General features: G+C 44.5%; 9 protein-coding genes across 9 annotated transcripts, besides 3 other annotated features; 5 read left to right on the top strand and 4 right to left on the bottom strand.

The window, feature by feature from the left end:
* Positions 1-769: 769 nt before the first annotated feature.
* IMP21 (LALA0S01e18602g1_1) lies at positions 770-1,768 on the bottom strand (the record flags this gene model as incomplete). Its single annotated transcript, XM_022774969.1, has 1 exon — positions 770-1,768. The coding sequence occupies one exon, from the start codon at positions 1,766-1,768 to the stop codon at positions 770-772; it is 999 nt and encodes a 332-aa protein (XP_022627012.1).
* Positions 1,769-2,551: 783 nt separating this feature from the next.
* RRD1 (LALA0S01e18580g1_1) lies at positions 2,552-3,664 on the top strand (the record flags this gene model as incomplete). Its single annotated transcript, XM_022774968.1, has 1 exon — positions 2,552-3,664. One exon carries the CDS (start codon positions 2,552-2,554, stop codon positions 3,662-3,664), a length of 1,113 nt encoding a protein of 370 aa, XP_022627011.1.
* A 144-nt stretch (positions 3,665-3,808) lies between these two features.
* On the bottom strand, positions 3,809-5,440 carry PCK1 (LALA0S01e18558g1_1; the record flags this gene model as incomplete). Its single annotated transcript, XM_022774967.1, has 1 exon — positions 3,809-5,440. The coding sequence occupies one exon, from the start codon at positions 5,438-5,440 to the stop codon at positions 3,809-3,811; it is 1,632 nt and encodes a 543-aa protein (XP_022627010.1).
* Positions 5,441-7,429: 1,989 nt separating this feature from the next.
* Positions 7,430-7,447: a repeat region.
* Positions 7,430-10,419: a mobile genetic element (putative autonomous copy of Rover hAT-like DNA transposon).
* LALA0_S01e18514g (LALA0S01e18514g1_1) lies at positions 7,761-10,151 on the top strand (the record flags this gene model as incomplete). Its single annotated transcript, XM_022774965.1, has 1 exon — positions 7,761-10,151. One exon carries the CDS (start codon positions 7,761-7,763, stop codon positions 10,149-10,151), a length of 2,391 nt encoding a protein of 796 aa, XP_022627009.1.
* Positions 10,402-10,419: a repeat region.
* A 254-nt stretch (positions 10,420-10,673) lies between these two features.
* ORC4 (LALA0S01e18470g1_1) lies at positions 10,674-12,410 on the top strand (the record flags this gene model as incomplete). Its single annotated transcript, XM_022774964.1, has 1 exon — positions 10,674-12,410. One exon carries the CDS (start codon positions 10,674-10,676, stop codon positions 12,408-12,410), a length of 1,737 nt encoding a protein of 578 aa, XP_022627008.1.
* Positions 12,411-12,831: 421 nt separating this feature from the next.
* Positions 12,832-14,757, top strand: SGV1 (LALA0S01e18448g1_1; the record flags this gene model as incomplete). The annotated part of the gene is made up of 1 exon (XM_022774963.1): positions 12,832-14,757. The coding sequence occupies one exon, from the start codon at positions 12,832-12,834 to the stop codon at positions 14,755-14,757; it is 1,926 nt and encodes a 641-aa protein (XP_022627007.1).
* Positions 14,758-15,175: 418 nt separating this feature from the next.
* Positions 15,176-17,233, top strand: SST2 (LALA0S01e18426g1_1; the record flags this gene model as incomplete). Its single annotated transcript, XM_022774962.1, has 1 exon — positions 15,176-17,233. The coding sequence occupies one exon, from the start codon at positions 15,176-15,178 to the stop codon at positions 17,231-17,233; it is 2,058 nt and encodes a 685-aa protein (XP_022627006.1).
* Positions 17,234-17,437: 204 nt separating this feature from the next.
* GCD11 (LALA0S01e18404g1_1) lies at positions 17,438-19,027 on the bottom strand (the record flags this gene model as incomplete). Its single annotated transcript, XM_022774961.1, has 1 exon — positions 17,438-19,027. The coding sequence occupies one exon, from the start codon at positions 19,025-19,027 to the stop codon at positions 17,438-17,440; it is 1,590 nt and encodes a 529-aa protein (XP_022627005.1).
* A 403-nt stretch (positions 19,028-19,430) lies between these two features.
* Positions 19,431-21,899, bottom strand: LEU3 (LALA0S01e18382g1_1; the record flags this gene model as incomplete). The annotated part of the gene is made up of 1 exon (XM_022774960.1): positions 19,431-21,899. One exon carries the CDS (start codon positions 21,897-21,899, stop codon positions 19,431-19,433), a length of 2,469 nt encoding a protein of 822 aa, XP_022627004.1.
* Positions 21,900-21,931: the final 32 nt, after the last annotated feature.

Genomic DNA, 21,931 nt, shown 5'->3' with positions numbered 1-21,931 from the left:
GAGTTAGACTGGGCTGTTATTGTGGTCACGTGGTCTTGAGAATACGATGCACGGATTGTTTTTTTTCATGTATGTATAAGTGTTCTTTCCATTCGATTACTAGGGCTGTGTTTCGGACTTTCGGGAAGATCGTGATTGAGAAAATAGTAAACAGGATGGGATTCCGGGGAGCAAGCAAGAGTAGTGGGGTGGTAAGTAAATGTCTTGGTGTGGATTGATTCTACGTAGAAAGACTACTCGTAAATGCAAGTGCTGGCAAGAAAAAGACGATATGTGTGTCGCTTTGTACGAATAGTATTATGAAGTGCGTGTCTCTAGCCTGCACACTCCCGGTGACCCGATTATGAGTCGAACTCTACCCCGGTCATCTAATGACTGGTACTCTTATTCAAAAATAATTTGGCCTAGACGACGGTGACCTGAAACTCCAGTCACTTGTGGTGTGGCAAGCTCGTCATGTGCAAACTGTTGTATCCGACATATACAGAAAATGATTCTTGTGTGCTACTTACGTCCTTCAAATGTCTGTACAGAGAGAAAAAAAACACCTAGTTCGAGGGGGAGTGGCTACACATACTCATCTGTAGCTTGATAACCAAATTCCCGTAGCTTATCCATGCACATTATTGAATTCTTCAATTTTAAAGTATATTCTATCATTTGCAACGGCCCCGTCCCGCTTTCACTAAACACTACTTTCCTGCCTTTTACCCATCATATGTACCGTTCTAATACGTGTGAGCTACTGCTGCCGCTGCTGCTGCCGCTGCTACTCGCTAAAGCCCTTTTTTTTCGACCGTTTTAGTTTCCGGCGTATCACAACAGTCGGAATGGGGCATACGTAATTTTGAAGCGATGACAACAGCAGCGACAGCGGTACACACAGTGCCATCGGCTGCACAGCCAACACAGTCTCATTCAGCAGATGTTTTGGATAAGGGTGTGAAACAGAAACGACCACGATGCTTATGGAGTCTAATATCGCCGCTGAAGCGTCGAGTAGATACGCTACTTGGGCTTTGAGTCGACTCACATTTGACTGCAGTCCCTCGTGCGGTACCTTTGGCGAGACGTGTAGCACGTAGAGTGTGTCGTTGGAGTTTAAAACGGCTCCGAAAACGTACAGCAAAGCGTAGAATGACTCAGTGGTAAGATCCAGGTATAGCACGTAGGACGAGCCCTTTGTCGAACCTGCTTTTTCAGAATCCCCGCCCTTGCTGGTTTTGGGCCCATGCATCACTTGAATGGCTCTGGCGTAGCCATTTGCCAAATCGTCAACTTGGACCGGTTCGCTTTTACTCTCGATTTCAGCATGATACTTCGCGATCCACGGTTTTTCTGCCTGCAGAACCTCCCACAGACTGGATACGAAATTCGGAAGCACTCGAGCGCCCAAGTCGTACCCTAAGGCTGCATCGATATCGAGCTCGTTTTCTACATCGCTCACTTGTTCTTCATCGCTCACGTCTCCTTCCTCGTCGCTTGAGTTTGATTCACCATATCCACTTCCTACAGAAAGTCTTTCCGATGGGTCGTGGTTTAATACCGTCCATTTCAAATACTCTTGCATTCCACCACGTAGCCTGCTGGCCGTCCTAGATCTTGTTCGGGATGTTCCGCTTGATACTGTGCCCCTCTTCTCTCTGGTACGTCCTCTTTCGCCCCTACTTGGGACTTCACTTTCCAAAATCCGTATGTTTTCACCACCGCCCCCGTTGTCCGCTTTGCTAGGTAGCAGAATACTGCGTTTGGGCTCCATAGACTCCATTTTGATTATAACGATGGTTGATTAATCGGCTGGCACGATTGTTATGGTCAAATGTCTAAGTGGAGGTCTCAGGGTTCTTCCGTATATGGGGTGGTTTGGGTTACTTTGAGATAATTAATGAGCCTTGTGATCAGATTGCCGTTCACGGTGATACAGGGAAACCGGCTTTGAAATGTGCTGCTGGCGATTGAATGATTGTGCACCACGATTCTTGATAGTCAATTGTTTTGTGTTCGATTTTACCATGCAGTTTTTTACAGCTCCTTGACACAGTAGCTTTGTCAAATCTGCGTGCAGAAGAATGGGTCGCGTGATCATCAGATTCAGAATTGTCATACTTCGTTGGCAAAATTACAAGTAGCATTTAGGCTCAGCTTATGCCCAAGATTTGAAGTCACAGAGTTGCTTATTGATTCACCATTCTAGATTGTTTAGTTTATTCCTTATAGTATGTTCTAACTTTCTTTCATCACGTGCTCGAATTTTTCACACCTAATATCGAGAGATAGCTTCACATAAGTCCGGAAAGTTACACCCACAGATTGATGGATGCAGGTAAAATCCTAAAACTAGAGTTACCCATCAACCAGGTACTGATCTTATAGAGCTTGAGCCTCTTAGCGCCAGATCACTCAACTGTTGCGAAAAGTGAATCGCTTTCTCTCTGGAAAACGGGCTAACACAAATTAATCACAACCGGAAAATTGCAAGACTACTTTGAATGGCAGTCTTGAACAGTCTCCAAATCCATCGCATTTACACTTTTTCAGTACACACAAGATAATGGGAGCGAGGCCAGTGAAAATCGATGTACGTTCTACGACATTCGAAGAGCCCACAAAACGGATCTTCGATTCCCGCGGAACACAGGCCTTTCAGAAATCGGTAGCGATGTACAGGATCAAGATGTATCTCCATCGGTATGTAAGCATTGTGGAAGGTGAACAGATACCTGCAACAAGTGAGAATTTGAAAGTGCTCGACTTTGAGGGACTTCTGAGCAAATTGGCTGTACTGGTAGATGAAACCCCGGCATTTCCAGGACCAAGACGGTACGGAAACCTGGCATGTAGAACCTGGCATGATAAAATTGAAGATGTTCTGGTGCCGTTGCTAGAAAACTTCCTTCCATCAGAATGCCATAAGAGCATAGTCGAGCTGCGATACTATTTGGCAAATGCGTTTGGATCTCGCGAACGCCTTGATTACGGAACGGGACACGAGCTATCCTTCTTCGCTCTGGTATCAGCTCTGGACATGCTGGGTGCCTGGGGCCCTGATTTGAAGGGCAAAGACTTATTGTTTTTATTAAACAGCTACTACGCGCTAACGAAAAAACTGGTACTTACATACTCCTTAGAACCGGCTGGATCTCACGGTGTATGGGGTCTAGACGACCACTTCCACTTGATATACATCTTTGGTGCTTCCCAGATGGTAGGCATGCGTTCACCTCCAGCGACACCCAAAGAACTGCAAATGAAAGACATAGTGGAAGAAAACGCATCCACCAACTTATATTGCCAGGGACTGGCATTCGTATTTCAGGTCAAGTCCGGACAGCTGTCTGAAAACTCTCCTATGCTATATGACATCTCTCAAACAGTGGCAACATGGCCAAAAGTTCAGCGGGGCCTTCTGAAAATGTATTTTGCAGAGGTCCTCAATAAATTTCCTGTGGTGCAACACTTTTGGTTCGGTAAGGGTCTATACCCATGGGTCAGTAGCGATAGTGGCGATGTGCTTCCCATTTTTGAAGCATCTTTGCCGAACAACCCTGTCCAAACTTCCGTGCATAGCGCTCATAATGCTCACACAACGCGACACCCGATGAACCCTCCTGATTTACGTGGCGTTAATCGATTCATAGCTCACGACAGGTTCCGGAAGAGTTGATCAAGCAATAAAATTTACTAGTTTCCATTTTTCGCATATTAAATTATCTCTAAGTTACGCGTATTACCTGCCTACACGCTTATTTGAGTTGAAACTTACTTTGTGGATGAAGAATTGGGAGCATCATAATGTGTCCATCTTGTTTTACATTATTGGACCAGCTGCAATGACCTCGGTGCTGGCCTGCTCTGTGTATTTTTGAAAATTGGAAGCAAACAAGTTACCCAAAGACCTCACCGCTTTCTGATAATTGGCCTTACCACTGTTCCAGCTTTTCGCGGGGTTCAGTAAGTTGTCAGGAACGTTGTTGACGTGAACCGGTACTTGTAAGTTGAAAGTGGGCAAAACCTCAAATTCTCCTGCGGCTAGCGAACCATCGTGGATAGCATCCAAAATAGCACGCGTATACTTTAAAGAACACCTCTGGGCTCCTGAAACAAAACTGGCTCCGGTCCATCCGGTATTTACTAACCAAGCATCGGCACTGTGCTTTTGCATTTTCTCAGCAAGCATTGTAGCGTATTTGAGAGGGTGAAGGGCCAAAAATGGCTGTCCAAAGCATGATGAGAATGTTGCTTCGGGTTCTGTGACCCCCTCTTCTGTTCCGGCAACTTTTGAGGTATACCCGCTGATAAAGTGGTACATAACTTGAGCTGGGCTGAGTTTTGACACTGGTGGTAACACTCCGGAAGCATCGCATGTAAGCAACACAATGTTCTTAGGGTGCTCGTTTGCCAAGCAAGGAATCTTGGCGCTCGGAATATACTCAATTGGGTACGCACAACGAGTGTTTTCGGTGATCTCACAGTCATCGTAGTCTACCTCTCTGGTTAAAGGATCGTATCCCACGTTCTCCAGCACCGAGCCGAATCTGATAGCGCGAAAAATTTCAGGTTCTTTTGCTTCACTGAGACCGATACACTTTGCGTAGCATCCACCCTCTATGTTAAACACGCCGTGGTCTGACCAACAGTGTTCGTCGTCGCCGATCAGTCTACGCGCGGGGTCTGCAGACAGCGTCGTTTTCCCTGTCCCACTGAGTCCGAAAAACAAAGTAACGTCATTATCTTTGATACCTTGGTTTGCAGAGGAATGAAGCGTCAACACATTGTGATTAACGGGCATCAAATAGAACATCACCGTGAAAATGCCCTTTTTCATTTCACCAGCATATTCGGTGCCAAGAATAACCATTTCCATCTTAGCAAAGTTTATCTCAACGGTTGTCTTAGACGTCATTCCATCAGTGTGTGTATTTGCTGGGAATTGACCTGCGTTCCAAACTGTGAAGTCAGGCTCACCGAAATTTTTGAGTTCTTCGGGAGTAGGTCTGATCAACATGTTTGTCATGAAGAGCGCATGGTACGCACGCGCACACACAACACGAATCTTGATGCGGTACCGTGGATCCCAGCCGGCATAAGCGTCCACAATGTACAAGTGATCCCGTGTTCTGAGGTAGTCAGCAGCCCGCTCACGATTCACCAGCCATGTTTTTTCAGAGCACTTGCGATTCACAGGGCCCCACCAGACGTTATCTCTGGAGGAGGGTTCATCGACTATCCGTTTGTCGCGAGGAGACCGTCCTGTTTTCGCTCCAGAGAAAGCAATGAGAGCTCCGGAACTGGCAATTGTCGTACGGGACTCGTGCAAAGCGTCTTCGTAGAGCAATGCCGCCGGGGCGTTACGTCTGATGGTCACAACTTCTTCGCCAAGCGACAGTTCGGATCGGATGCAATCCTGTGCAGAAATGGGGACTTTATTTCTCACGGGCATTGTTGTTGTTTTTTTTGTTCAGCGCGAAGTCGATATATGGGCAGCCTTTTCTCACAAGTTCATTAAACTGGGAGTTTTTCTTCAGTGTCTACAGCCTCAAACACAAAGCGGAAAACGCACTAGGGGATATGCGAAGTGTGATATCCAAAAGGATAATTCAATTTGGAAGACGCAGAAACTCAAAATGTCAAGTGGGAAAACAAAAACACAAGTTTTCTACTCGACTTCACTAAAAATTTCTGAGAAATGCCAGAAGAGTGCGAGTCTAATATATAAATACTAGTGGCAATATCAAGCTTACCTTGGGGGAAACAAAAACAACAGAAGTACCACAGCTCAAATACGACAAGTTCGGTTTGAACAGCTCTTTTTATACAAACCTATGTAAGGGTCCTGGTGCAAATAGAACCGTCGGGAATACTTGGCAAGCTTCCGATTTGCTCCGAGATATTCGGGATTCGGACTCTGGACGAATTGAGGGGGCTCCTGTAACGGCGCTCTGCAGGGGCCGACATCGGTTTTCCTCATTTCGCGGGATTGTCAGGGGTGCTTACGTAAGTACGCAGGTGACACAAAGATAACTTTATAAATTATTTATATTTACATTACCCCGGATTAAATTCACCACTCGTTCAAAAGGATCGGGAGAAAGGACTGGGCGGCTAAAAGGAAGTAACTACACACCGCCCCTTTTTTTGTTTTCGGACCAAAGCTGAGCATGTCAGAGATGAAAAGGACGGGGACTAGAGAATCGACAGGAATAATGAGGAGAGGAAATCAGTGACAGGGCTATTTGGGTAGTAAAGTCATAGCGGAAGACAAAACCGAACAGTTGTACAGAAGCGCGCTCGGATAACCATAGCAAAGTTGCAAGGCCGAAATAGAGACCATATGAGGTGATAGACGCCCGTTGATAGCAGGGTTCAATATCAGAACTAAGAGGTAAAGTATATAAAGATCGTCTAGTTTGAAGTTTGAAGTTTGGATTTTGAAATTGAATAATGAGGTGTCTGGTAGTTTGGTTCTTGTTTGCGAGTATCTTGAGTCCATAAACTCCGCAACCCTTTCGACAATACGTGAACTTGAGGATTTCGACATTGGGGCCTGGCCGATTAAATGACCTCTAAGTTCTACTATGTTATTGAGCTACTGTATTTCTTGTCGCTTGTGTTTAGAGATTTCTCTCGACTGTTTGTCCGGTCATGCAGTAGTTTTATCACAATGTTTTTTTAATAGCTTGAATGATTCAGTGATGCCTTACTTGTGGGATTCGTAAATGCTCGGAATCCTGACCAAAACTAAAATTTCATGACAATAGTCTACAAATCAAAAGTGAGTAAGACCCGGAATTATCTGTAAAGCAGAACTCAGGAAATAAAAAATTGACATGTATGCTTGATGCGAGAACAGTGTTCTTTTTGGCTAGGTATGAAAGTTGGAAAATAGTATTGATCACGTGAGCATGTTCAATTTTTGATGTTATTTTGTTCATTGGTAGCCAGTCAGGGCACAATATATATAGCCGCAATGTGTTTCAATATCTCTGGGACTCTTGGGAATCTTGGCTCGCCTCTTCACAAAACAGGTATCGCCCATTTGCACGGCAGTCTTATAAACTGGCTTTCAAACGACACCAGAAACTACACATACTTCAAATGAAGCCAAGTTGAATAAAAAGCTTGATTAGAATCTCTCCAATAACCTTCTCCTTTCGCTATTGTCCCCGTCGTCGTAGTCGTCTGAACTAGCCACACGTACAGAGCGACAATTGCATATCTTGTGCACATGATCAGTGAGAACTTCGGGTGCGTCATTCTTCACCTAACAATTAGAGAACGACCTATTGTTTTGTGTGAGGGCACACGAAAAGTAATGTACTCCTGTGAGTGTAGGATTTGCATCTAGAGTATTTCTTTGTATCGCCCGGTGACAATAAAGAAATGAAGGACGTGTAATATTTCCGTATAATGTGCCAAGCTCTAATTATTACAGACATGATCAGTGGGTTACAATTTTATACGAAATCCCAAAGTACCCGTCGTTATGAACTAAAAGTAATCGGTGAGTTTAGCCATCGTAAAATATGACCAGTATAATGACCCTTCGTTTTGGGAGATAAAACCCAGTTGTACCTGGCACACAGTACGGAAACGATATTTGTATTCGACTCGATTTGGTCTTTTGTAAAAATCAAAGTAAAATTCAACTTGCTTAACATGAAAACTTGAAAGGCCTTCGAGTTCGATGTTGCCCTGTCATCGATTACAATCGGGTGTATCGACTCAAGCATCCTCTCAACCAACAGCACGTATCGTTTAGCATGGAAACCCAGCCATTAGTCCAACCAATTGTTATCCAGTCCATGGATGCCAATAGCCGCATTAGCCGCTCAACCTCCACTGAGGCAGGGAATTCGTCCATTGACGGTACAGAACGTCGTGAAACCTCAGAAAAACCATTAGAGTCCCCTAAAGTCAGCGGCTGGATGTTGAAGTCTGCCCTTCGGGTTTTTTTCGAGTTCCCGACGATCAATGGTAAGAAATTTGCACAGTGTCTGTACTGTAGAAGACGATACCCTGAAGGGGAGTCAACTGGAAATCTATCAAAACACATCCGCAATGTACATCCTGCAGCCTTTGAAAACAGGGATAAGAAAGTAAAAAAAATGAGAACTTTAAAAGCGTTTGTGAAGAGGTCGAATGCACTCAGGGTGTCCAATATAATAAAAGACGAATACGAGAAATGCCCCGAATCTTTCCAATCGGTCATGCTTGTCGTTGAAGGCTTTTTACCTTTCACTTGGGTTCAGCTGAATACTTGGGACATTATCAACAAGACGAGAGATTCGAAATTCATCCAATCCAGAACGACACTTGTCAAAAAGCTTGATTTATACACAGCTTATATGGATGAATGTTTGGCGATGAATCTCAAAGATACTCATCTCGTGAATATTCTAATCGATATCTGGACCGCGACCAACAATGAGTCTTTTTTAGCCATTATGGTGTCCTTTGTCCCGAATTTCTTCAATGAAACAACACTGAAGGTAGCTACAGGTCCCTCAATTTTCTTCAACAGAGCCGGTAAAGCTCAAAACATACATTTACTAGACTTCCGAAGTCTTGGTTCCAATAAACGTACCGGGCCATACATGCATACTCTGATTTCGTCGATTTTAGAGAAGCATCAACTATTGGACAAGGTGGCTACCATTACAATGGATAATGCCAGAAATAACGAGGCCTTTTATTCTTATTTGGTTAACGATAATTTGAAAATATACAAACCTTTGGCCTACCGTCTGTTCAAGAAGGTGCGCTATATCAGGTGCGCCAGCCACATTTTGAATCTACAGTTTCAGAAGTTGTTTGACCATCTCAATTCCAAAGGCTTATTTACAGACGCCTATGCTAACATCGTGAAAATGGCAAAAGTTATGAGGTACTCAACTCGAATATCAACCAGTTTGAAAAACTCGAGAACACCGCTCATACCACTAGATTGCCCGACAAGGTGGATGCTCAAATGGCACCAGATTGAAAGGTTCTTGGCAAATCGTGGCTTATACGAAACATGGTGCAAGACAATGGAAGAGATGGGTGATGCAAAACTCGCAGCTCGGTTGCAAAAGTTCCTCTTGATTGACTCGAGGACAACCCAATTGTTGACCTATTTCGTTCAGATCTGCGACATTTTTAACACTTTGACTCTTCAATTGCAAGAAGATGATTACAATTGTTTGTCCAATGCCGTCTCTTTTTATTACTTGTTAGACCACTACTATAAGGCCTGTTCACAAGCCTCAGAGGGAGCAGTATTTTCTGAACCACCCTCAGCCGCTAATTTCTCTCATCTTAATGGCTCATCAGCACTGCATCCGGAAGACAAAGAGCTTGTTTTGGAGGCCATGGCCATCGCTCAAAAGTCACATTCGAAGTATTTCACCGAGATCAAGAGTGATCCCATTTACTATTTATCAGTTTTACTTGATCCCAGGCTTAAAACTGAGAAACTTTACGGTACAATGCATACATCAGAGGCTAATGAAAGCATTCAGCTCTGTGAGACTTTCATTAAAAATTATTTCAAAGAATACGAATTGACACATCCGTCAAAGGAGTGTGCCACTGTCACAAAACCTACTCAGCCCGGGAATCACAATATTTTTGAATTTGACAGGCAACGACTTGGTTTGATTGACTCAAATCCTGACGGCGAATACAAAACTGATGATCGTATGGTTCAAATAGAGGAATGGACCAATTATTTGGGTGAACCTTTATTATCTGCTACTTCGAGAGAGGCTGCCATAACTTGGTGGTTTGACAGGCGTTTGCGATTTCCAAGGCTCTTTAAGCTTGCGATGTCTTTGTTTTACACCAAAATTTCTACGTGCGATGTTGAGAGGTGTTTCTCTTTGGCTGGTAGGGTTATGCAGAAGGATCGTAAGCGTCTAGTCGAAAAGAATGTTAGAACCTCAATGGTTTTGAGGGACAGATTCCATAAGTTTAACTTCTACAAGAATAGGGAAGGCTCTTTTGTCCCTAATGAGTTCGAAGAAATGGAAAGTGGCTCGGAATCCATTGGTTCAGACCTCGAAGGGTCTGTATTTGATACTGATAGTGACCAAGATGTACCAGCTTTGGAGCCCTTTAGTAACGAGGAAACCTGCGTTGCAGGCGATTCAGAGCAAGGCCTGAAGGTATAGCTTAAAGCAGTATCACAAGAGTATGGCTATTTGTTTAAAGAAGAGGCTTCACCTACTCATGGTGGAGATGCTCATCGCTCCACATGCAGCTATGAACAGAAATACGTCACCTTGAACGGAAACTTATCACTGACTCAAACGTACATAATCATATCACCCAAAGTCACTCATCACATGAGACGATCGGTGAGTTTTTCCATTATCTAGTGAGTATGGCTAGTACCCGGTGGGTTTCTTTTCTACCGAATATACTCACTGATCATGTCTGGACTCTGATTGATTTGCTCGTTCGACACGGGAAACTTGTCAAAAGTCATTTAGTACGACTTACAAACATCAACCGGATATTTATGTCATTCAACACGAACATATAACTCGCTGATCGTGTCTGATTTTTTGATGAATTAGACTACCATGCATGCATGGGCTTGATTTGCACCGTAATGGTCTGGAGAACTGAATATCCATAATTTACCCGTTGCTCATCCCACCAACGCCTCTTAACCATTCTAGTCTCATAATATGGAGGATGTAGATGCCGAGTTTGCCCCCTTGCGTAAGTCACTGCAAGCGGTGGACGCAAAAAACATCATACAGGATATATCTGTAAATCATGAGCAACAGGCGTTTTTGAGAAAAATTCGTCTTGTCACCGGCCAAAAACACGCCCCGAAGCCACACGTAGCAATTGGGAGTGCAATTGCAGGTGTAGATGGAGATGTAGATACAATCACAGCAGCGATTTCACCAAATACCGGTAATGACTCGAAAAATCATGCTGGCAAGCGCTCACATCCAAGCGATGATCATGACACAGCTGGTTTGAAACGAAAGCAGGCCACTGATCCCAGTTCTTCTTTCCTGGAATTTCAGTCTTATTTTTTGAGGCAACTGAATGGCTCTCTGCCACCACATGCAACGAAACTGCCGAAATTCGTTAACGAATGTTCCAAAGAAGTGGAACGAATTCTCAAACAGTCCATTATACAGAAAGAAAGTCATTCGGCGATCATGGTGGGACCCAGATCTCACTACAAAACGGCAGTAATCGAGCACCATCTTTCCCTTTTAGCCCAGAAATATGACCAACAGTTTGTAACCATTCGTCTTAACGGACTGATACACTCAGAACAGGCTGCGATCAATAGCATCGCTTTTCAGCTGGAGTCCCGTCTACAGGGTGTACATGGGAACCAGGACTTAGCATTCTCGATCAGTTCAGGATCGCTCACTGAGGTGTTCGAGAAAGTACTACGATTGATTGACACCACCACCATCCAGCATACAAAGTCATCCTCGTCTTCGCGGGCCGAAAAAATATCAGTGATCTTCATCTTCGATGAAATCGATACTTTTGCGGGGCCCTTAAGACAAACACTCCTTTACAATCTTTTCGACATGGTAGAGCACGCTCGAGTACCTGTCTGCATTTTGGGCTGCACAACCAAAATGAATGTCGTGGAGCATTTGGAAAAAAGGGTAAACAGTAGATTTTCCCAACGGATTATTTACGTCCCTTCCATCAAGACTTTCGAAGAATTTTTGGAAGCTATTCAGGAAGCATTTTGCGTAGACATTCCCAACGAATGCGCCACGAAATGGAACGAAACGCTCAAACATCTCGTCCAACAAGAGACATCAAACTTCCGTCGCGTGGTAAGGAACAACTATGAGACTTTTCGGTCTACCGTGCTTTTGAAAAACAGCCTACAGATTTTAGTCGCCAAAGCAAAATCAATTCAAGCACTTATCGACGGACTAGAAACATGTCATTGGATACATGGCTATAATCGCAACCAATTAGGAAATTCAATGAGCTCCAAGGTGAAATCTCTCTCAGATCTTGAACTGGCTGTACTGGTTGCAGCCGCCAGGGTTTCGCTCAAAACCGATGATAACGTCAATTTCAATTTAGCCTATGCTGAGTACTCTGACATGGTGAAAGAAACTAACAAAAAAATGCCAATAATTCCGCCTGCGACAGGTACGTCTTTGATGTTGGAAAGCACGCTAAGAGTGTGGAAGAAACAAGATGTGAAAAATATTTGGGAGAACATAATCGACCTAGATTTTCTGGCTGAAAGGGGCTCCGTCGGACTGCGAGTTTCTGCATCGGCTGCTTTTCAAGCTAGCAACTATCACACGACAGCGACAATCATACCCTTTGATTTGAGAACATATCAGATGCAAATAACCCTACATGAGCTTCGCCGTACAGTACCCAAGTCTTCAGTCTATTACAACTGGACTCAGTTATGAAAAGTCAATCACAGCGACCTCAGAGAGGCATTCCCACTATGGAATGGATATGAACGATTTCCTGTTTGGATTACATAGACAAAATTTACTCAAAACTTTTGTGGCAAGATTGGCTACCACGCTTCGAATGCGCAGACCGGACAGTTCAGGGGCTACAAGAGATTTTGGAAACGCAAACGGACACTTTTGCGTCATTGCAAGCAACGAAACAGCTGTATTGTCATGTTGATCACTGTGCAGTTCAGCAGGATTAGCACGCGACCAAAATTAGAGATCCCTTCTCACGGCCACAATTTAGTCTGGTCAAAATCCATCGCGTGTGATCCTGTAACTTTGACGCTTTGAAGTACAGGCAAAGCTTCATCTGAAAGCATTCTCTTTGTTCCCTTCGAGACTTAGACGAGAGCTGGACCTATCAAAGATGAGTGTTGAAGTTCCTGTGTCGAAAAAGCCGGACTCTAAGTACAAAATTGGTAAAGTCAAGCAGACACCGTCTGTAGTAAAAGATGAACTTACCGGGTTGGATTATATCGAACTCAAAATGAGGCAAAACGAGAGGGTTTATGGCTGCACTGCTTTTCAGAACCGGTATAAGGAGGATAAAAAGCTGGGGCAAGGTACGTTTGGCGAGGTGTACCGAGGTGTGCACTTGGAAACGCAACGTCAGGTAGCGATGAAAAGAACCCTTGTGAAAGCCGAGAAGGACCTGTTCCCTATAACAGCCCAGCGGGAAATCACCATTCTGAGAAAACTTAATCACAAAAATGTGATAAAGTTAATTGAAATGGTGTACGACTATCCACCGACTGAGTCCACAAACGGATCTAGCTCTCCGGCTAATCCGACCACAAATAATAATTTCAAATCCTTTTACATGATATTGCCCTACATGGTTGCCGACATGTCCGGTATACTGCATAACCCTCGCATAAAACTGGAGATGGGCGCCATTAAAAACATCCTTTTGCAGGTTTTCGAGGGTGTCAACTACATTCATTGTCAGAAGTATATGCATCGAGACATTAAGACAGCTAACTTGCTGATAGATCACAAGGGAGTGTTGAAAATTGCTGATTTTGGATTGGCGAGAAACTACTACGGAGCTCCTCCGAATCTCAAATTTCCTGGCGGAGCTGGTGTAGACGCCAAATACACATCTATCGTGGTGACAAGGTGGTACCGTGCACCAGAGCTAGTACTAGGAGACAAGTATTATACAACTGCAGTTGATATGTGGGGGGTTGGATGCGTGTTTGGAGAGTTTTTCGAGAAAAAACCTATATTACAAGGCCAGAGTGATATTGATCAGGGACACGTTATTTTCAAGCTTCTCGGAACGCCAGACCAGGAGCAGTGGCCCTTGGCCCGCTATCTTCCAGGCGCGGAGCTCACCAGAACGAATTACACACCGAATATACGTGAACGATTTGGCTCATATTTGGGTGATTCGGGACTTGACCTTTTGAGCAAACTGCTCTGCCTGGACCCATACAAAAGACTAACAGCCATGGCAGCTAAAAATCACCCTTTCTTTCAGGAAGAGCCTTTGCCAGATCAAGTTTTAACACTGCCCTGTGAAGAATGTCACGAAGCCGACATTAAGCGCTACAAGCAAGAACAAAGCAGATCTTTAAGTCAGCAGCCGCCACCCGCACCGCAGGGACACGTCGTTGAAAAGGCTGTCCCACCTACGCCACAACTTCCAAAGGCTCCCAGGGGTATAAAAACTCTTCCAAGAGGGCAAAATACAGGTAAACGTGGAGGGCAGAGACAAGGTCTTCCAACTGGTGGCCCAGGTTCTAGATATGCTGGTAATTACGGCCAGGCAGAACCAACCAGAGGCAATCGCAGTAATCGAGCGCCATACGGCCAGATAGCTGCCTCTCAAGCTTATGCACCCAATAAGGGTGAAAACCGTTTCAACAGTAACGGGTCAAGGGCTCGTTTCCACCAAAATGAGCAGCGTGGTCCACCAGGTGTCACAGATTCTCAGAGGGTGAGACCAAGCAACCCACCGCTTCCGGGAGGTCTAAAGGGTGAATCTCACGCTGGAAAATCACGATACGGTTACAATAACGGTGCACCACGAGATAATCGTGACGACAGGATGTACACAGAGTTTTCAGCACATCCAATTAGTAGTGGCAACAATCCTAATGCTACACCGCTTGGTCGCTCCGACAAAAACAAACCATTTTCGAAGCAGCATGATACTCAAACCGGTCCAAAAAACGGTGACGCACGCTCAAGACAACCCAATGAAAGCCAACAACATGAACCAACACATGCAAGACAAGACCGACACAGCTATAAATCAGCTCGAGAGGATATCGCAGATCTATATTGAAACAAGTGTTGCCATAAATTTACTGACATACGAAGAGAAAAGATCACACCCTTAATAGCCGAAACCACTAGATTTACCTCATGCTGCGGAAGTATCCTCTAAGTTACCTGATAACGTCATTTGGAACCTTCAGATTAGTTAGCACAGCGTACGTTCTCGCTACTCGTCTGAAATGTGCTGTGCAGTTTTGAGGTCCAACGGCCACTCTATACAAGATAGACCTGAAACATGGTTAGCTTTCGGTGTAAATAAACCTGAGCAAGGACATGGACTATAACAGCCAGAGGACACACGCGATGGATTTACAGACGTTGAGGGCGTCTCATGTGCAGGAATGATAAATCGTCATCCTCTACAAGTTGAAGAATTTTGATTTAGTCAAGAACGTTTGGCACTAGCAGGTCAAGTCTGAACAACAATGGATGTTCAAGGGGATAATCGAAGACACTCGGGTGCTGCACCGCATGAACTCTCCTCGAAAACGTTCAAACGGACACCTAACGGCCTTGTTTTCAGTGAGGATTTGAAAAGAGTTTTTTCGATCCTGATCATATCTTTGGACTTGAAAGAAAGGCCCAACTCGTCAAACAAAAATCCACTCTTGCCAACATTTCAGAAAAACTACCCATTCTCGTTTGCGTTGAAAGAGGCAATCACAAAAATGGAAAACTTGACACTTCAGGTGGACATGAACACCACCAAAGTCTGGGTTTCCTATTCTATACAACCAGAGTTAGGTCGCAGAATGCTCAGGACGTTTATGGATGCGAAACTGTTGCATATACCAGCAGACAGAACTCGTTGTGTGCTCAAGGACGGTCTTGCTATCCAACCGACACCCAAGGGAGTTGCGGTGCTACAGCGATTTGTGCGTCACATGGGACTCAAGGACATTCCCACCATTTTGAAGTCAGATCTTAATACGATGGAATTATTCACTTTTGAAAGAAGTTCAATGACCGATGCCATAATACACAGTGACTATTTTGTCTCACTTTTGTTTTCAAAGTTAATGGGGCCCACGAAAAATGTGTGGTCTCCAGATGATGGTCCCGATAGAGCACCAACCTTGGCAAAGCTTTTGGAATGCGCAGATGACACTTTCAGTTTTGAAAACGTAAATTTGTGTTGGACCGACTCAAACGCTGACGATAGCGGTGCAAGCTCGAATTCCCATCCTGACGCCCAGCAGATCCCCAATGCGCATGATGAAAAGCGCATCTCTTTGTTGGCTCATCGATTCTTTACTAATCCAGACTCTACATCTCATGCTCAGTACTACACTTCTAACAGTGGCTTGAGACTTTTCACGACGAAGACTTTTGGAGAGGATCGAATTTTGTACGAGTGTACGTTCTCCACAAAAGCCGTATGGCAGTGGCTGATGGATTGCACAGATATCATGTATCCTAAGGAAGCAGTGACAATTTCTTCACTTTTTTTGAGGAACGGCCTCATAAAACCCATAACATTACCACCATCAGGTAACCTCAAGCATAAATTTTCCATAGGGTTCAATTGTTACTTCACGTTGACACAACTAGGTTGGGAAAGCGTGCAATGGAGTACAGAGGGAGGCATCAAGAAATACCTTGTGGAACCTAGTCAAGGAAAGAAAATTGAGGACAAGCCGAAGAGTAAAGGGAGCCATCAAACATCGTCAAATTTCAGATCAAGGACCGACATTGGTCAGAAACCAGGATACTTCACTGACTTAACTCATGTTCTGCGGGATCCAGGAATGAGGTATCTTTTCAGAAAGCACCTCGAAAAGGAGTTCTGCCCTGAAAACCTGGATGTGTACATCGAAATAAAGAAATTTCTGAAAAGGATGACAGTTTTGAAAAATCTTCTTGACACGAAGACAGCTAGAGAACCCGACAATGTTGACGTGATGACCTCCAAACACTTCAGTGATCTTGTGGTGAATACAATAAACAATGCCCTTTTCAGACAAGCGAATGACTGCCTAGAAACAGCCTATGAAATTTACTCCTCATTCATCACCCCTGGTGCACCTTATCAGCTGAACATTGATCATTCGCTTAGAGAGTCTATAACGGAAGTGATATTGTATCCCCAACCATGCATGTTCATATCGCGCCCAGGAAATAGTGCCAACACGGAATACACCTTGAACTCTGCAGATGACAAAGAAGACACGACAGTGCTGAAGGCGCTAGAATCCTGTCCCACACCAGAGTTGAAAAATCAAGAGGCACTGTCCCAGCATAAAATCGACCATGGCGGTGATTGCAAGAGCTCTTTACAGCCGTCTCTTTCTCTTTCCGATGAAATTGACGGAAGGAGTTTTACAAGCATTTTGAAGACCTTGAGGCTTATTTATCCTCTTTTTGAAAGGGTCGCTAGTTCGATGTTCCAACTTATGAAAATCGATTCACTCCCGAAGTTCATAAATTCTGAGCTCTATCAAGAGGCTGCGGTAATGTTGAACTTCGAAGCGAAAAACGCATAGTTTCTGTACATTATTCTGTCCAACCATCCGTCCGCTAAACTCAAGCTTTTACAATATACAAGTTTTCCTGGCGATTATACAACGCATTTGAACTACTGAAAATTTTCGTTGAAACAACCGCATATGAGGTGGGGGCGACGATGTGAATGGTTATGTTACTATTTGAACAAGACCGTTCATGATGTACAATGACTATTATTATGACTAAGCAATTGGCTCAAGTGTAGTTCCCTTCTTGATGGTAGCCCAGCCGATTAGACGCCAGTGCTTTTCAATACGTCTCGACAAAGCGATTTTTTCGTTGACTTCTGTACAAGCGGGGGATGTCAGCTGTAGTCTGGCCATGTCGGCCTTTACTGCAACTACACGAGCACCGGTTGCGGTGGACCCAATGTTTACCATGAGAACTTCGTTCACTTCCAGATTTCTAACCTTAGCTTGTTTTTGGTTGTCGGTCTTGACACCCAACAAACGACGTAGCAAGAAGTAGTTGATCTCGATATCTGTGTAAATGCTTGGCAAATGTCCCTTGGCACCCGCAACCTGACCAACCAAACGATCAGCTCTGCACAATGTAGGGTCCACCTTCGTACCGACACCAATCAAACCACCGGGAACGGCGAACTTTAGATCATTATGTTCAGCGAAAAGCGAAACAATGTTGGAGAAAATGGGCTTGCATTGAATTTTACCTTGCTCATCTTTGGTTACAATACCAGGACGAATTTCGATTTCATCTCCCAGTTTGAAGACACCTGTCAAAATAGAACCACCTGCCACACCACCCTTCAATTCCTCGATCTCTGCACCTGGCTTATTCACGTCGAAAGAACGGATAACGATCAGACGTGGCGAGGCCATAAAATCTCTTGGTGGCACTGGAATAGTCTTTACAATGAATTCGTTAACTGCGTCAATGTTGTACTTCAGTTGCGCCGAAATTGGTACCACGGGGGCACCATCAGCGATGGTACCTCTTATGAATTTTAGAATAGAGTTGTGGTGCTCTAATGCGCTTTCCTCGCGCATTAAATCGACTTTGTTTTGTAGAATAATGACATGCTTCAGCTTCATGATTTCGATAGCTGCCAGATGCTCTGAGGTCTGGGGTTGAGGACACGACTCGTTACCGGCGATTAGGAGCAGGGCTGCGTCCATGACGGCAGCACCAGACAACATAGTACTCATCAAAATATCGTGCCCTGGACAATCCACAAAGGAGACGTGACGTATCAATTTGTAACGGCCATTGCAACCTGGACGCTGACATTTGGGGCTTATTTCTTTGTCAGACTTGAAAGAACGGTAGCAGTCTGGTTCTGGACAGCTGGGGTCGTCACATTTGTAAATTTTTGCGTTAGCATAACCCAGTTTGATAGTAATGTTACGTTCCAGTTCGTCCTTGAAACGAACTGTCTGAACGCCCGAAATGGCTCTTACCACAGTTGACTTACCGTGGGCCACATGACCGATGGTACCAATGTTAATGGTTGCCTGTCTATTGATAATGTCGGCTGAAAGTGGGTTCAAAGTGGAAAAATCTGGGTCAAGAGGCTGTTCTGGTAGCCCTCCACCTTCTTCAAACTCACGTTTGCGCTTTTCTTCATCAGATTCGAAGTCGTCGACCCCACTGAATGTTACACTTTTTTTAGGTTTTCCGTCCTCTTCCGGTTGTTCTTCTTCTAATGCTAGTTCATCTTCGTAGTCAAAAGCTTCTTCAGTATCCAAACTGTTACCTAGCTTATCACTCATCACTCTATCGGCGACTTCCTGTTCATTTAGTTCGGCTGCCATCTTTCACTGGTTTCAAATGTTTTATATCAAAGCACAACTCTGTCAAAAATGATCGTATTGAAAAGGTTCGAGTTGGAATTTATCGAGAATCTAAAGCTCGACTATCTCAACCAGTAGAAATCCCTGAAAGACTTTTCAATTGTGTGCAAGTTCGATTGGAACAGTATGTTTTGACAGTGTTAGATCTTGAAAAGTTAGACCATCATCTTAAGCTGTCTTTAGGTTAATAAAAATTTTTTTCCAAGACTTCTCAGAGCTGTATCACCATAGACGAAAACAGAAGAAAAACGTCAGTTTAGTGAATAGTGATCATCGACAATTCCACTTGGATAGACCGAATAGACGATGGCGATCGATGGTTATCTGGCCGCTGTCTGGCCGATGTTGTGCTATTATTCAGGTATCATAGCGTAGGATTGAACGCGAATTCATTCATCAAGATATCAACGTCTTTCCACACGCTATCGGATTCCCAATTGTCCCACCGATCTAGCGGGACAGGTGAGTCGCTGCGATTTGACGACGACACAGTCGCGTGTTCGTGTTCGTGAGACTTTGGAGTGCTTTTGGACTCGGTATTTTCGGCAAACAGTCTGCGGTCGATTAGAGGATCGGGTGTGAAACTTAGAGACTCGACAAAAGGTCCCTCGCGAGCATTGTTGTTGGCATCTTCCATTCGATTTGCAGTATTCAAGCCTGAAGAACGGTTGACTCTTTTGTTCAAAATGCTTCTTAGTGACACAACGTCCGAGGCCTCGGTATTTTGGATTTTGGGACTGTTGCTGCTAGTGGTGGTGGTAGTGGTGGCTGGTGCATTGATAGGCTCGGGGTCCAGTGGGATGGTTTTTATTAGTTTCCGGGCATTATCATCCACTCTTTCATGTGAAGACATATTTTGATCTTCTTTCCCGCCGTTTTCGTACCCGGTCGCATTGAACTCAAGTTCATTCTCGTCCGAGTCCGGCCGTAGCTCTCTCTTGAGTTTTGCCATCCCACATTTCTCACGAAGTTTGTAAAGACAGTCGAAGAAGACGCTTGCCGACATTCTAGACCTTATCGTAATCTCCAAATTGAAATTCTTTGGGGATCGATCCGCTGCTTCTGCCTGTTCAATTTTCCAACGCTCGTGCATGTTACTAAACATCCTCCATATGCTTTTCATGATCCCCGAAGACCTATATGCCATGTCATATTTCAAGACTGAAGCAGCGCTTGTCAAAGTTATGGCTTCCTGATACATTTCTTTTCCCTTTTGCAGATTCAGAACTGAATTCAAGGACGAGTGCGACAGCTTACTGATGATACAGGCGCTCTGCCAGATATTAAGGACAAAGACTCCGGGAAAAGATTTGATAAGATGTGGAGTCAATTTACACATCGACGTTGTGTGCGTGAGGAGCTCAATCGCGGCATTGTAAACCTTTACAAATCCGGCTTTAGCTTCAAAATCAATCTCCGTATCTCGGAGTGTCACTTCAAGCGATTTTGCACCGAGCGATCCATCTTGCGACGTATCACCAGTGAAAGTATAAGTCAGCAAATGAACCTTGGCCACCAGTAGCAGGAATTTTCTGATGTCATCTAATTTGCTGTCTCGAAGCCTAATCTCCAGCTCTCCCAGCTGCTGCTCTAGAACGCGCAACAACGGGAGCTTTTCGGCTCCAGAAACCATGCCCATAACATCCAGAGGATTGGAATTCATGGTCCTGGTTAGTTGGTTTTCGAAATGAGCGATGTACATCATTTGTTTGATACTTTCCGCGATTTCCATGTCCCTGTGATTAGACGGAGGGCGCTGTACAGTTCTGCAGGCACTTATCACAGTGTGGTCGAAAGAGACGAATGCCGGGAATCCAAACGATGAGGCTATCGTTTGTGAGACGATATTGCAACAGATCCATGTCTTTACTTGTTCGTGTATTTGTTCAGAGTTCGCAGTCGCATACTCTGTCGAGTATTCTGCACAGTTGAGACCGACGCGAATGGCTTGAAACATGGCAGACCCAATGGTGTTCCAAGAGGTATCTGCGCTCAAGGACGACGTCAGCGGAGGCCAAAAAGTGTACAGCAAAAAAGCCTGAACAGAATACACAGACGCCACGTTCAAAACGGGCTCATCACTCTCCATAGGTGCGTATCTGATAATGGGCGAGATCGTTATTTCTGCGAGGATGGACTTGACCAAGGTCGAGAGTTTGGTCATGATCCCAGAAGCCTTGAATTTTCGTCGCAGTCCGACTAGCATAATCACCCAGAATAGACACGGGGATAATTCATATATGCGTTCCGGGCCCTTGGATACATCGACAACTGGCAGGAAAGGATGGTATCTGGAGACGAACTCTTCGTAGAGCTCGCCGATGTCTTCTGCAGATATATAAATTTCGCCCAGAGATTTAGAAGTACATCCCTGCCTTGCATTTCGGAGCGAATCCGTGGATACGGGGCTTTTGCCGTTTTCGGGTTCTAAAAAAGTGTCATCTTCTTGGCGTAGCTTTCGCAGCTTGTTTTTGGTGAAATTATTCTGGTCTAACAGCACTTCTTGCTCCAGCTCGATTTTCCTCAAAATTTCGTCCGCATCGAGGTTACCCAAAGTTTTGGTGAGCTCTTTGAATCGTTGCTCGATAGCTTCGTTTCTGAACCTCTTGTAAGTCCTGCGAAAGTCCTTTTGAAGCACACATGGTATGTTTTTTTTGGTGCATCTTGTGCACGGATTCGGAGCCTTTTCGTGAGCATCACATTTGGATTTCTGCTGTCGACACTCTACACATGCCACTTTCTTTCTTCTACCAACACTGTCTCCCATTGATTCATGGAAAACCGGCTTTTTGAAATTCAACGAGTCCGGGGTTTCTGCTCTAGGAGGATTCATCGAGTAGAGGAAACAATTCAAGTAGACGGAGA

This window comes from Lachancea lanzarotensis, scaffold LALA0S01 (genome assembly GCF_000938715.1).
Source record: "Lachancea lanzarotensis genome assembly LALA0, scaffold LALA0S01, whole genome shotgun sequence".
NCBI lineage: Eukaryota > Fungi > Ascomycota > Saccharomycetes > Saccharomycetales > Saccharomycetaceae > Lachancea > Lachancea lanzarotensis.
This window is presented reverse-complemented; position numbering and strand designations above follow the sequence as displayed.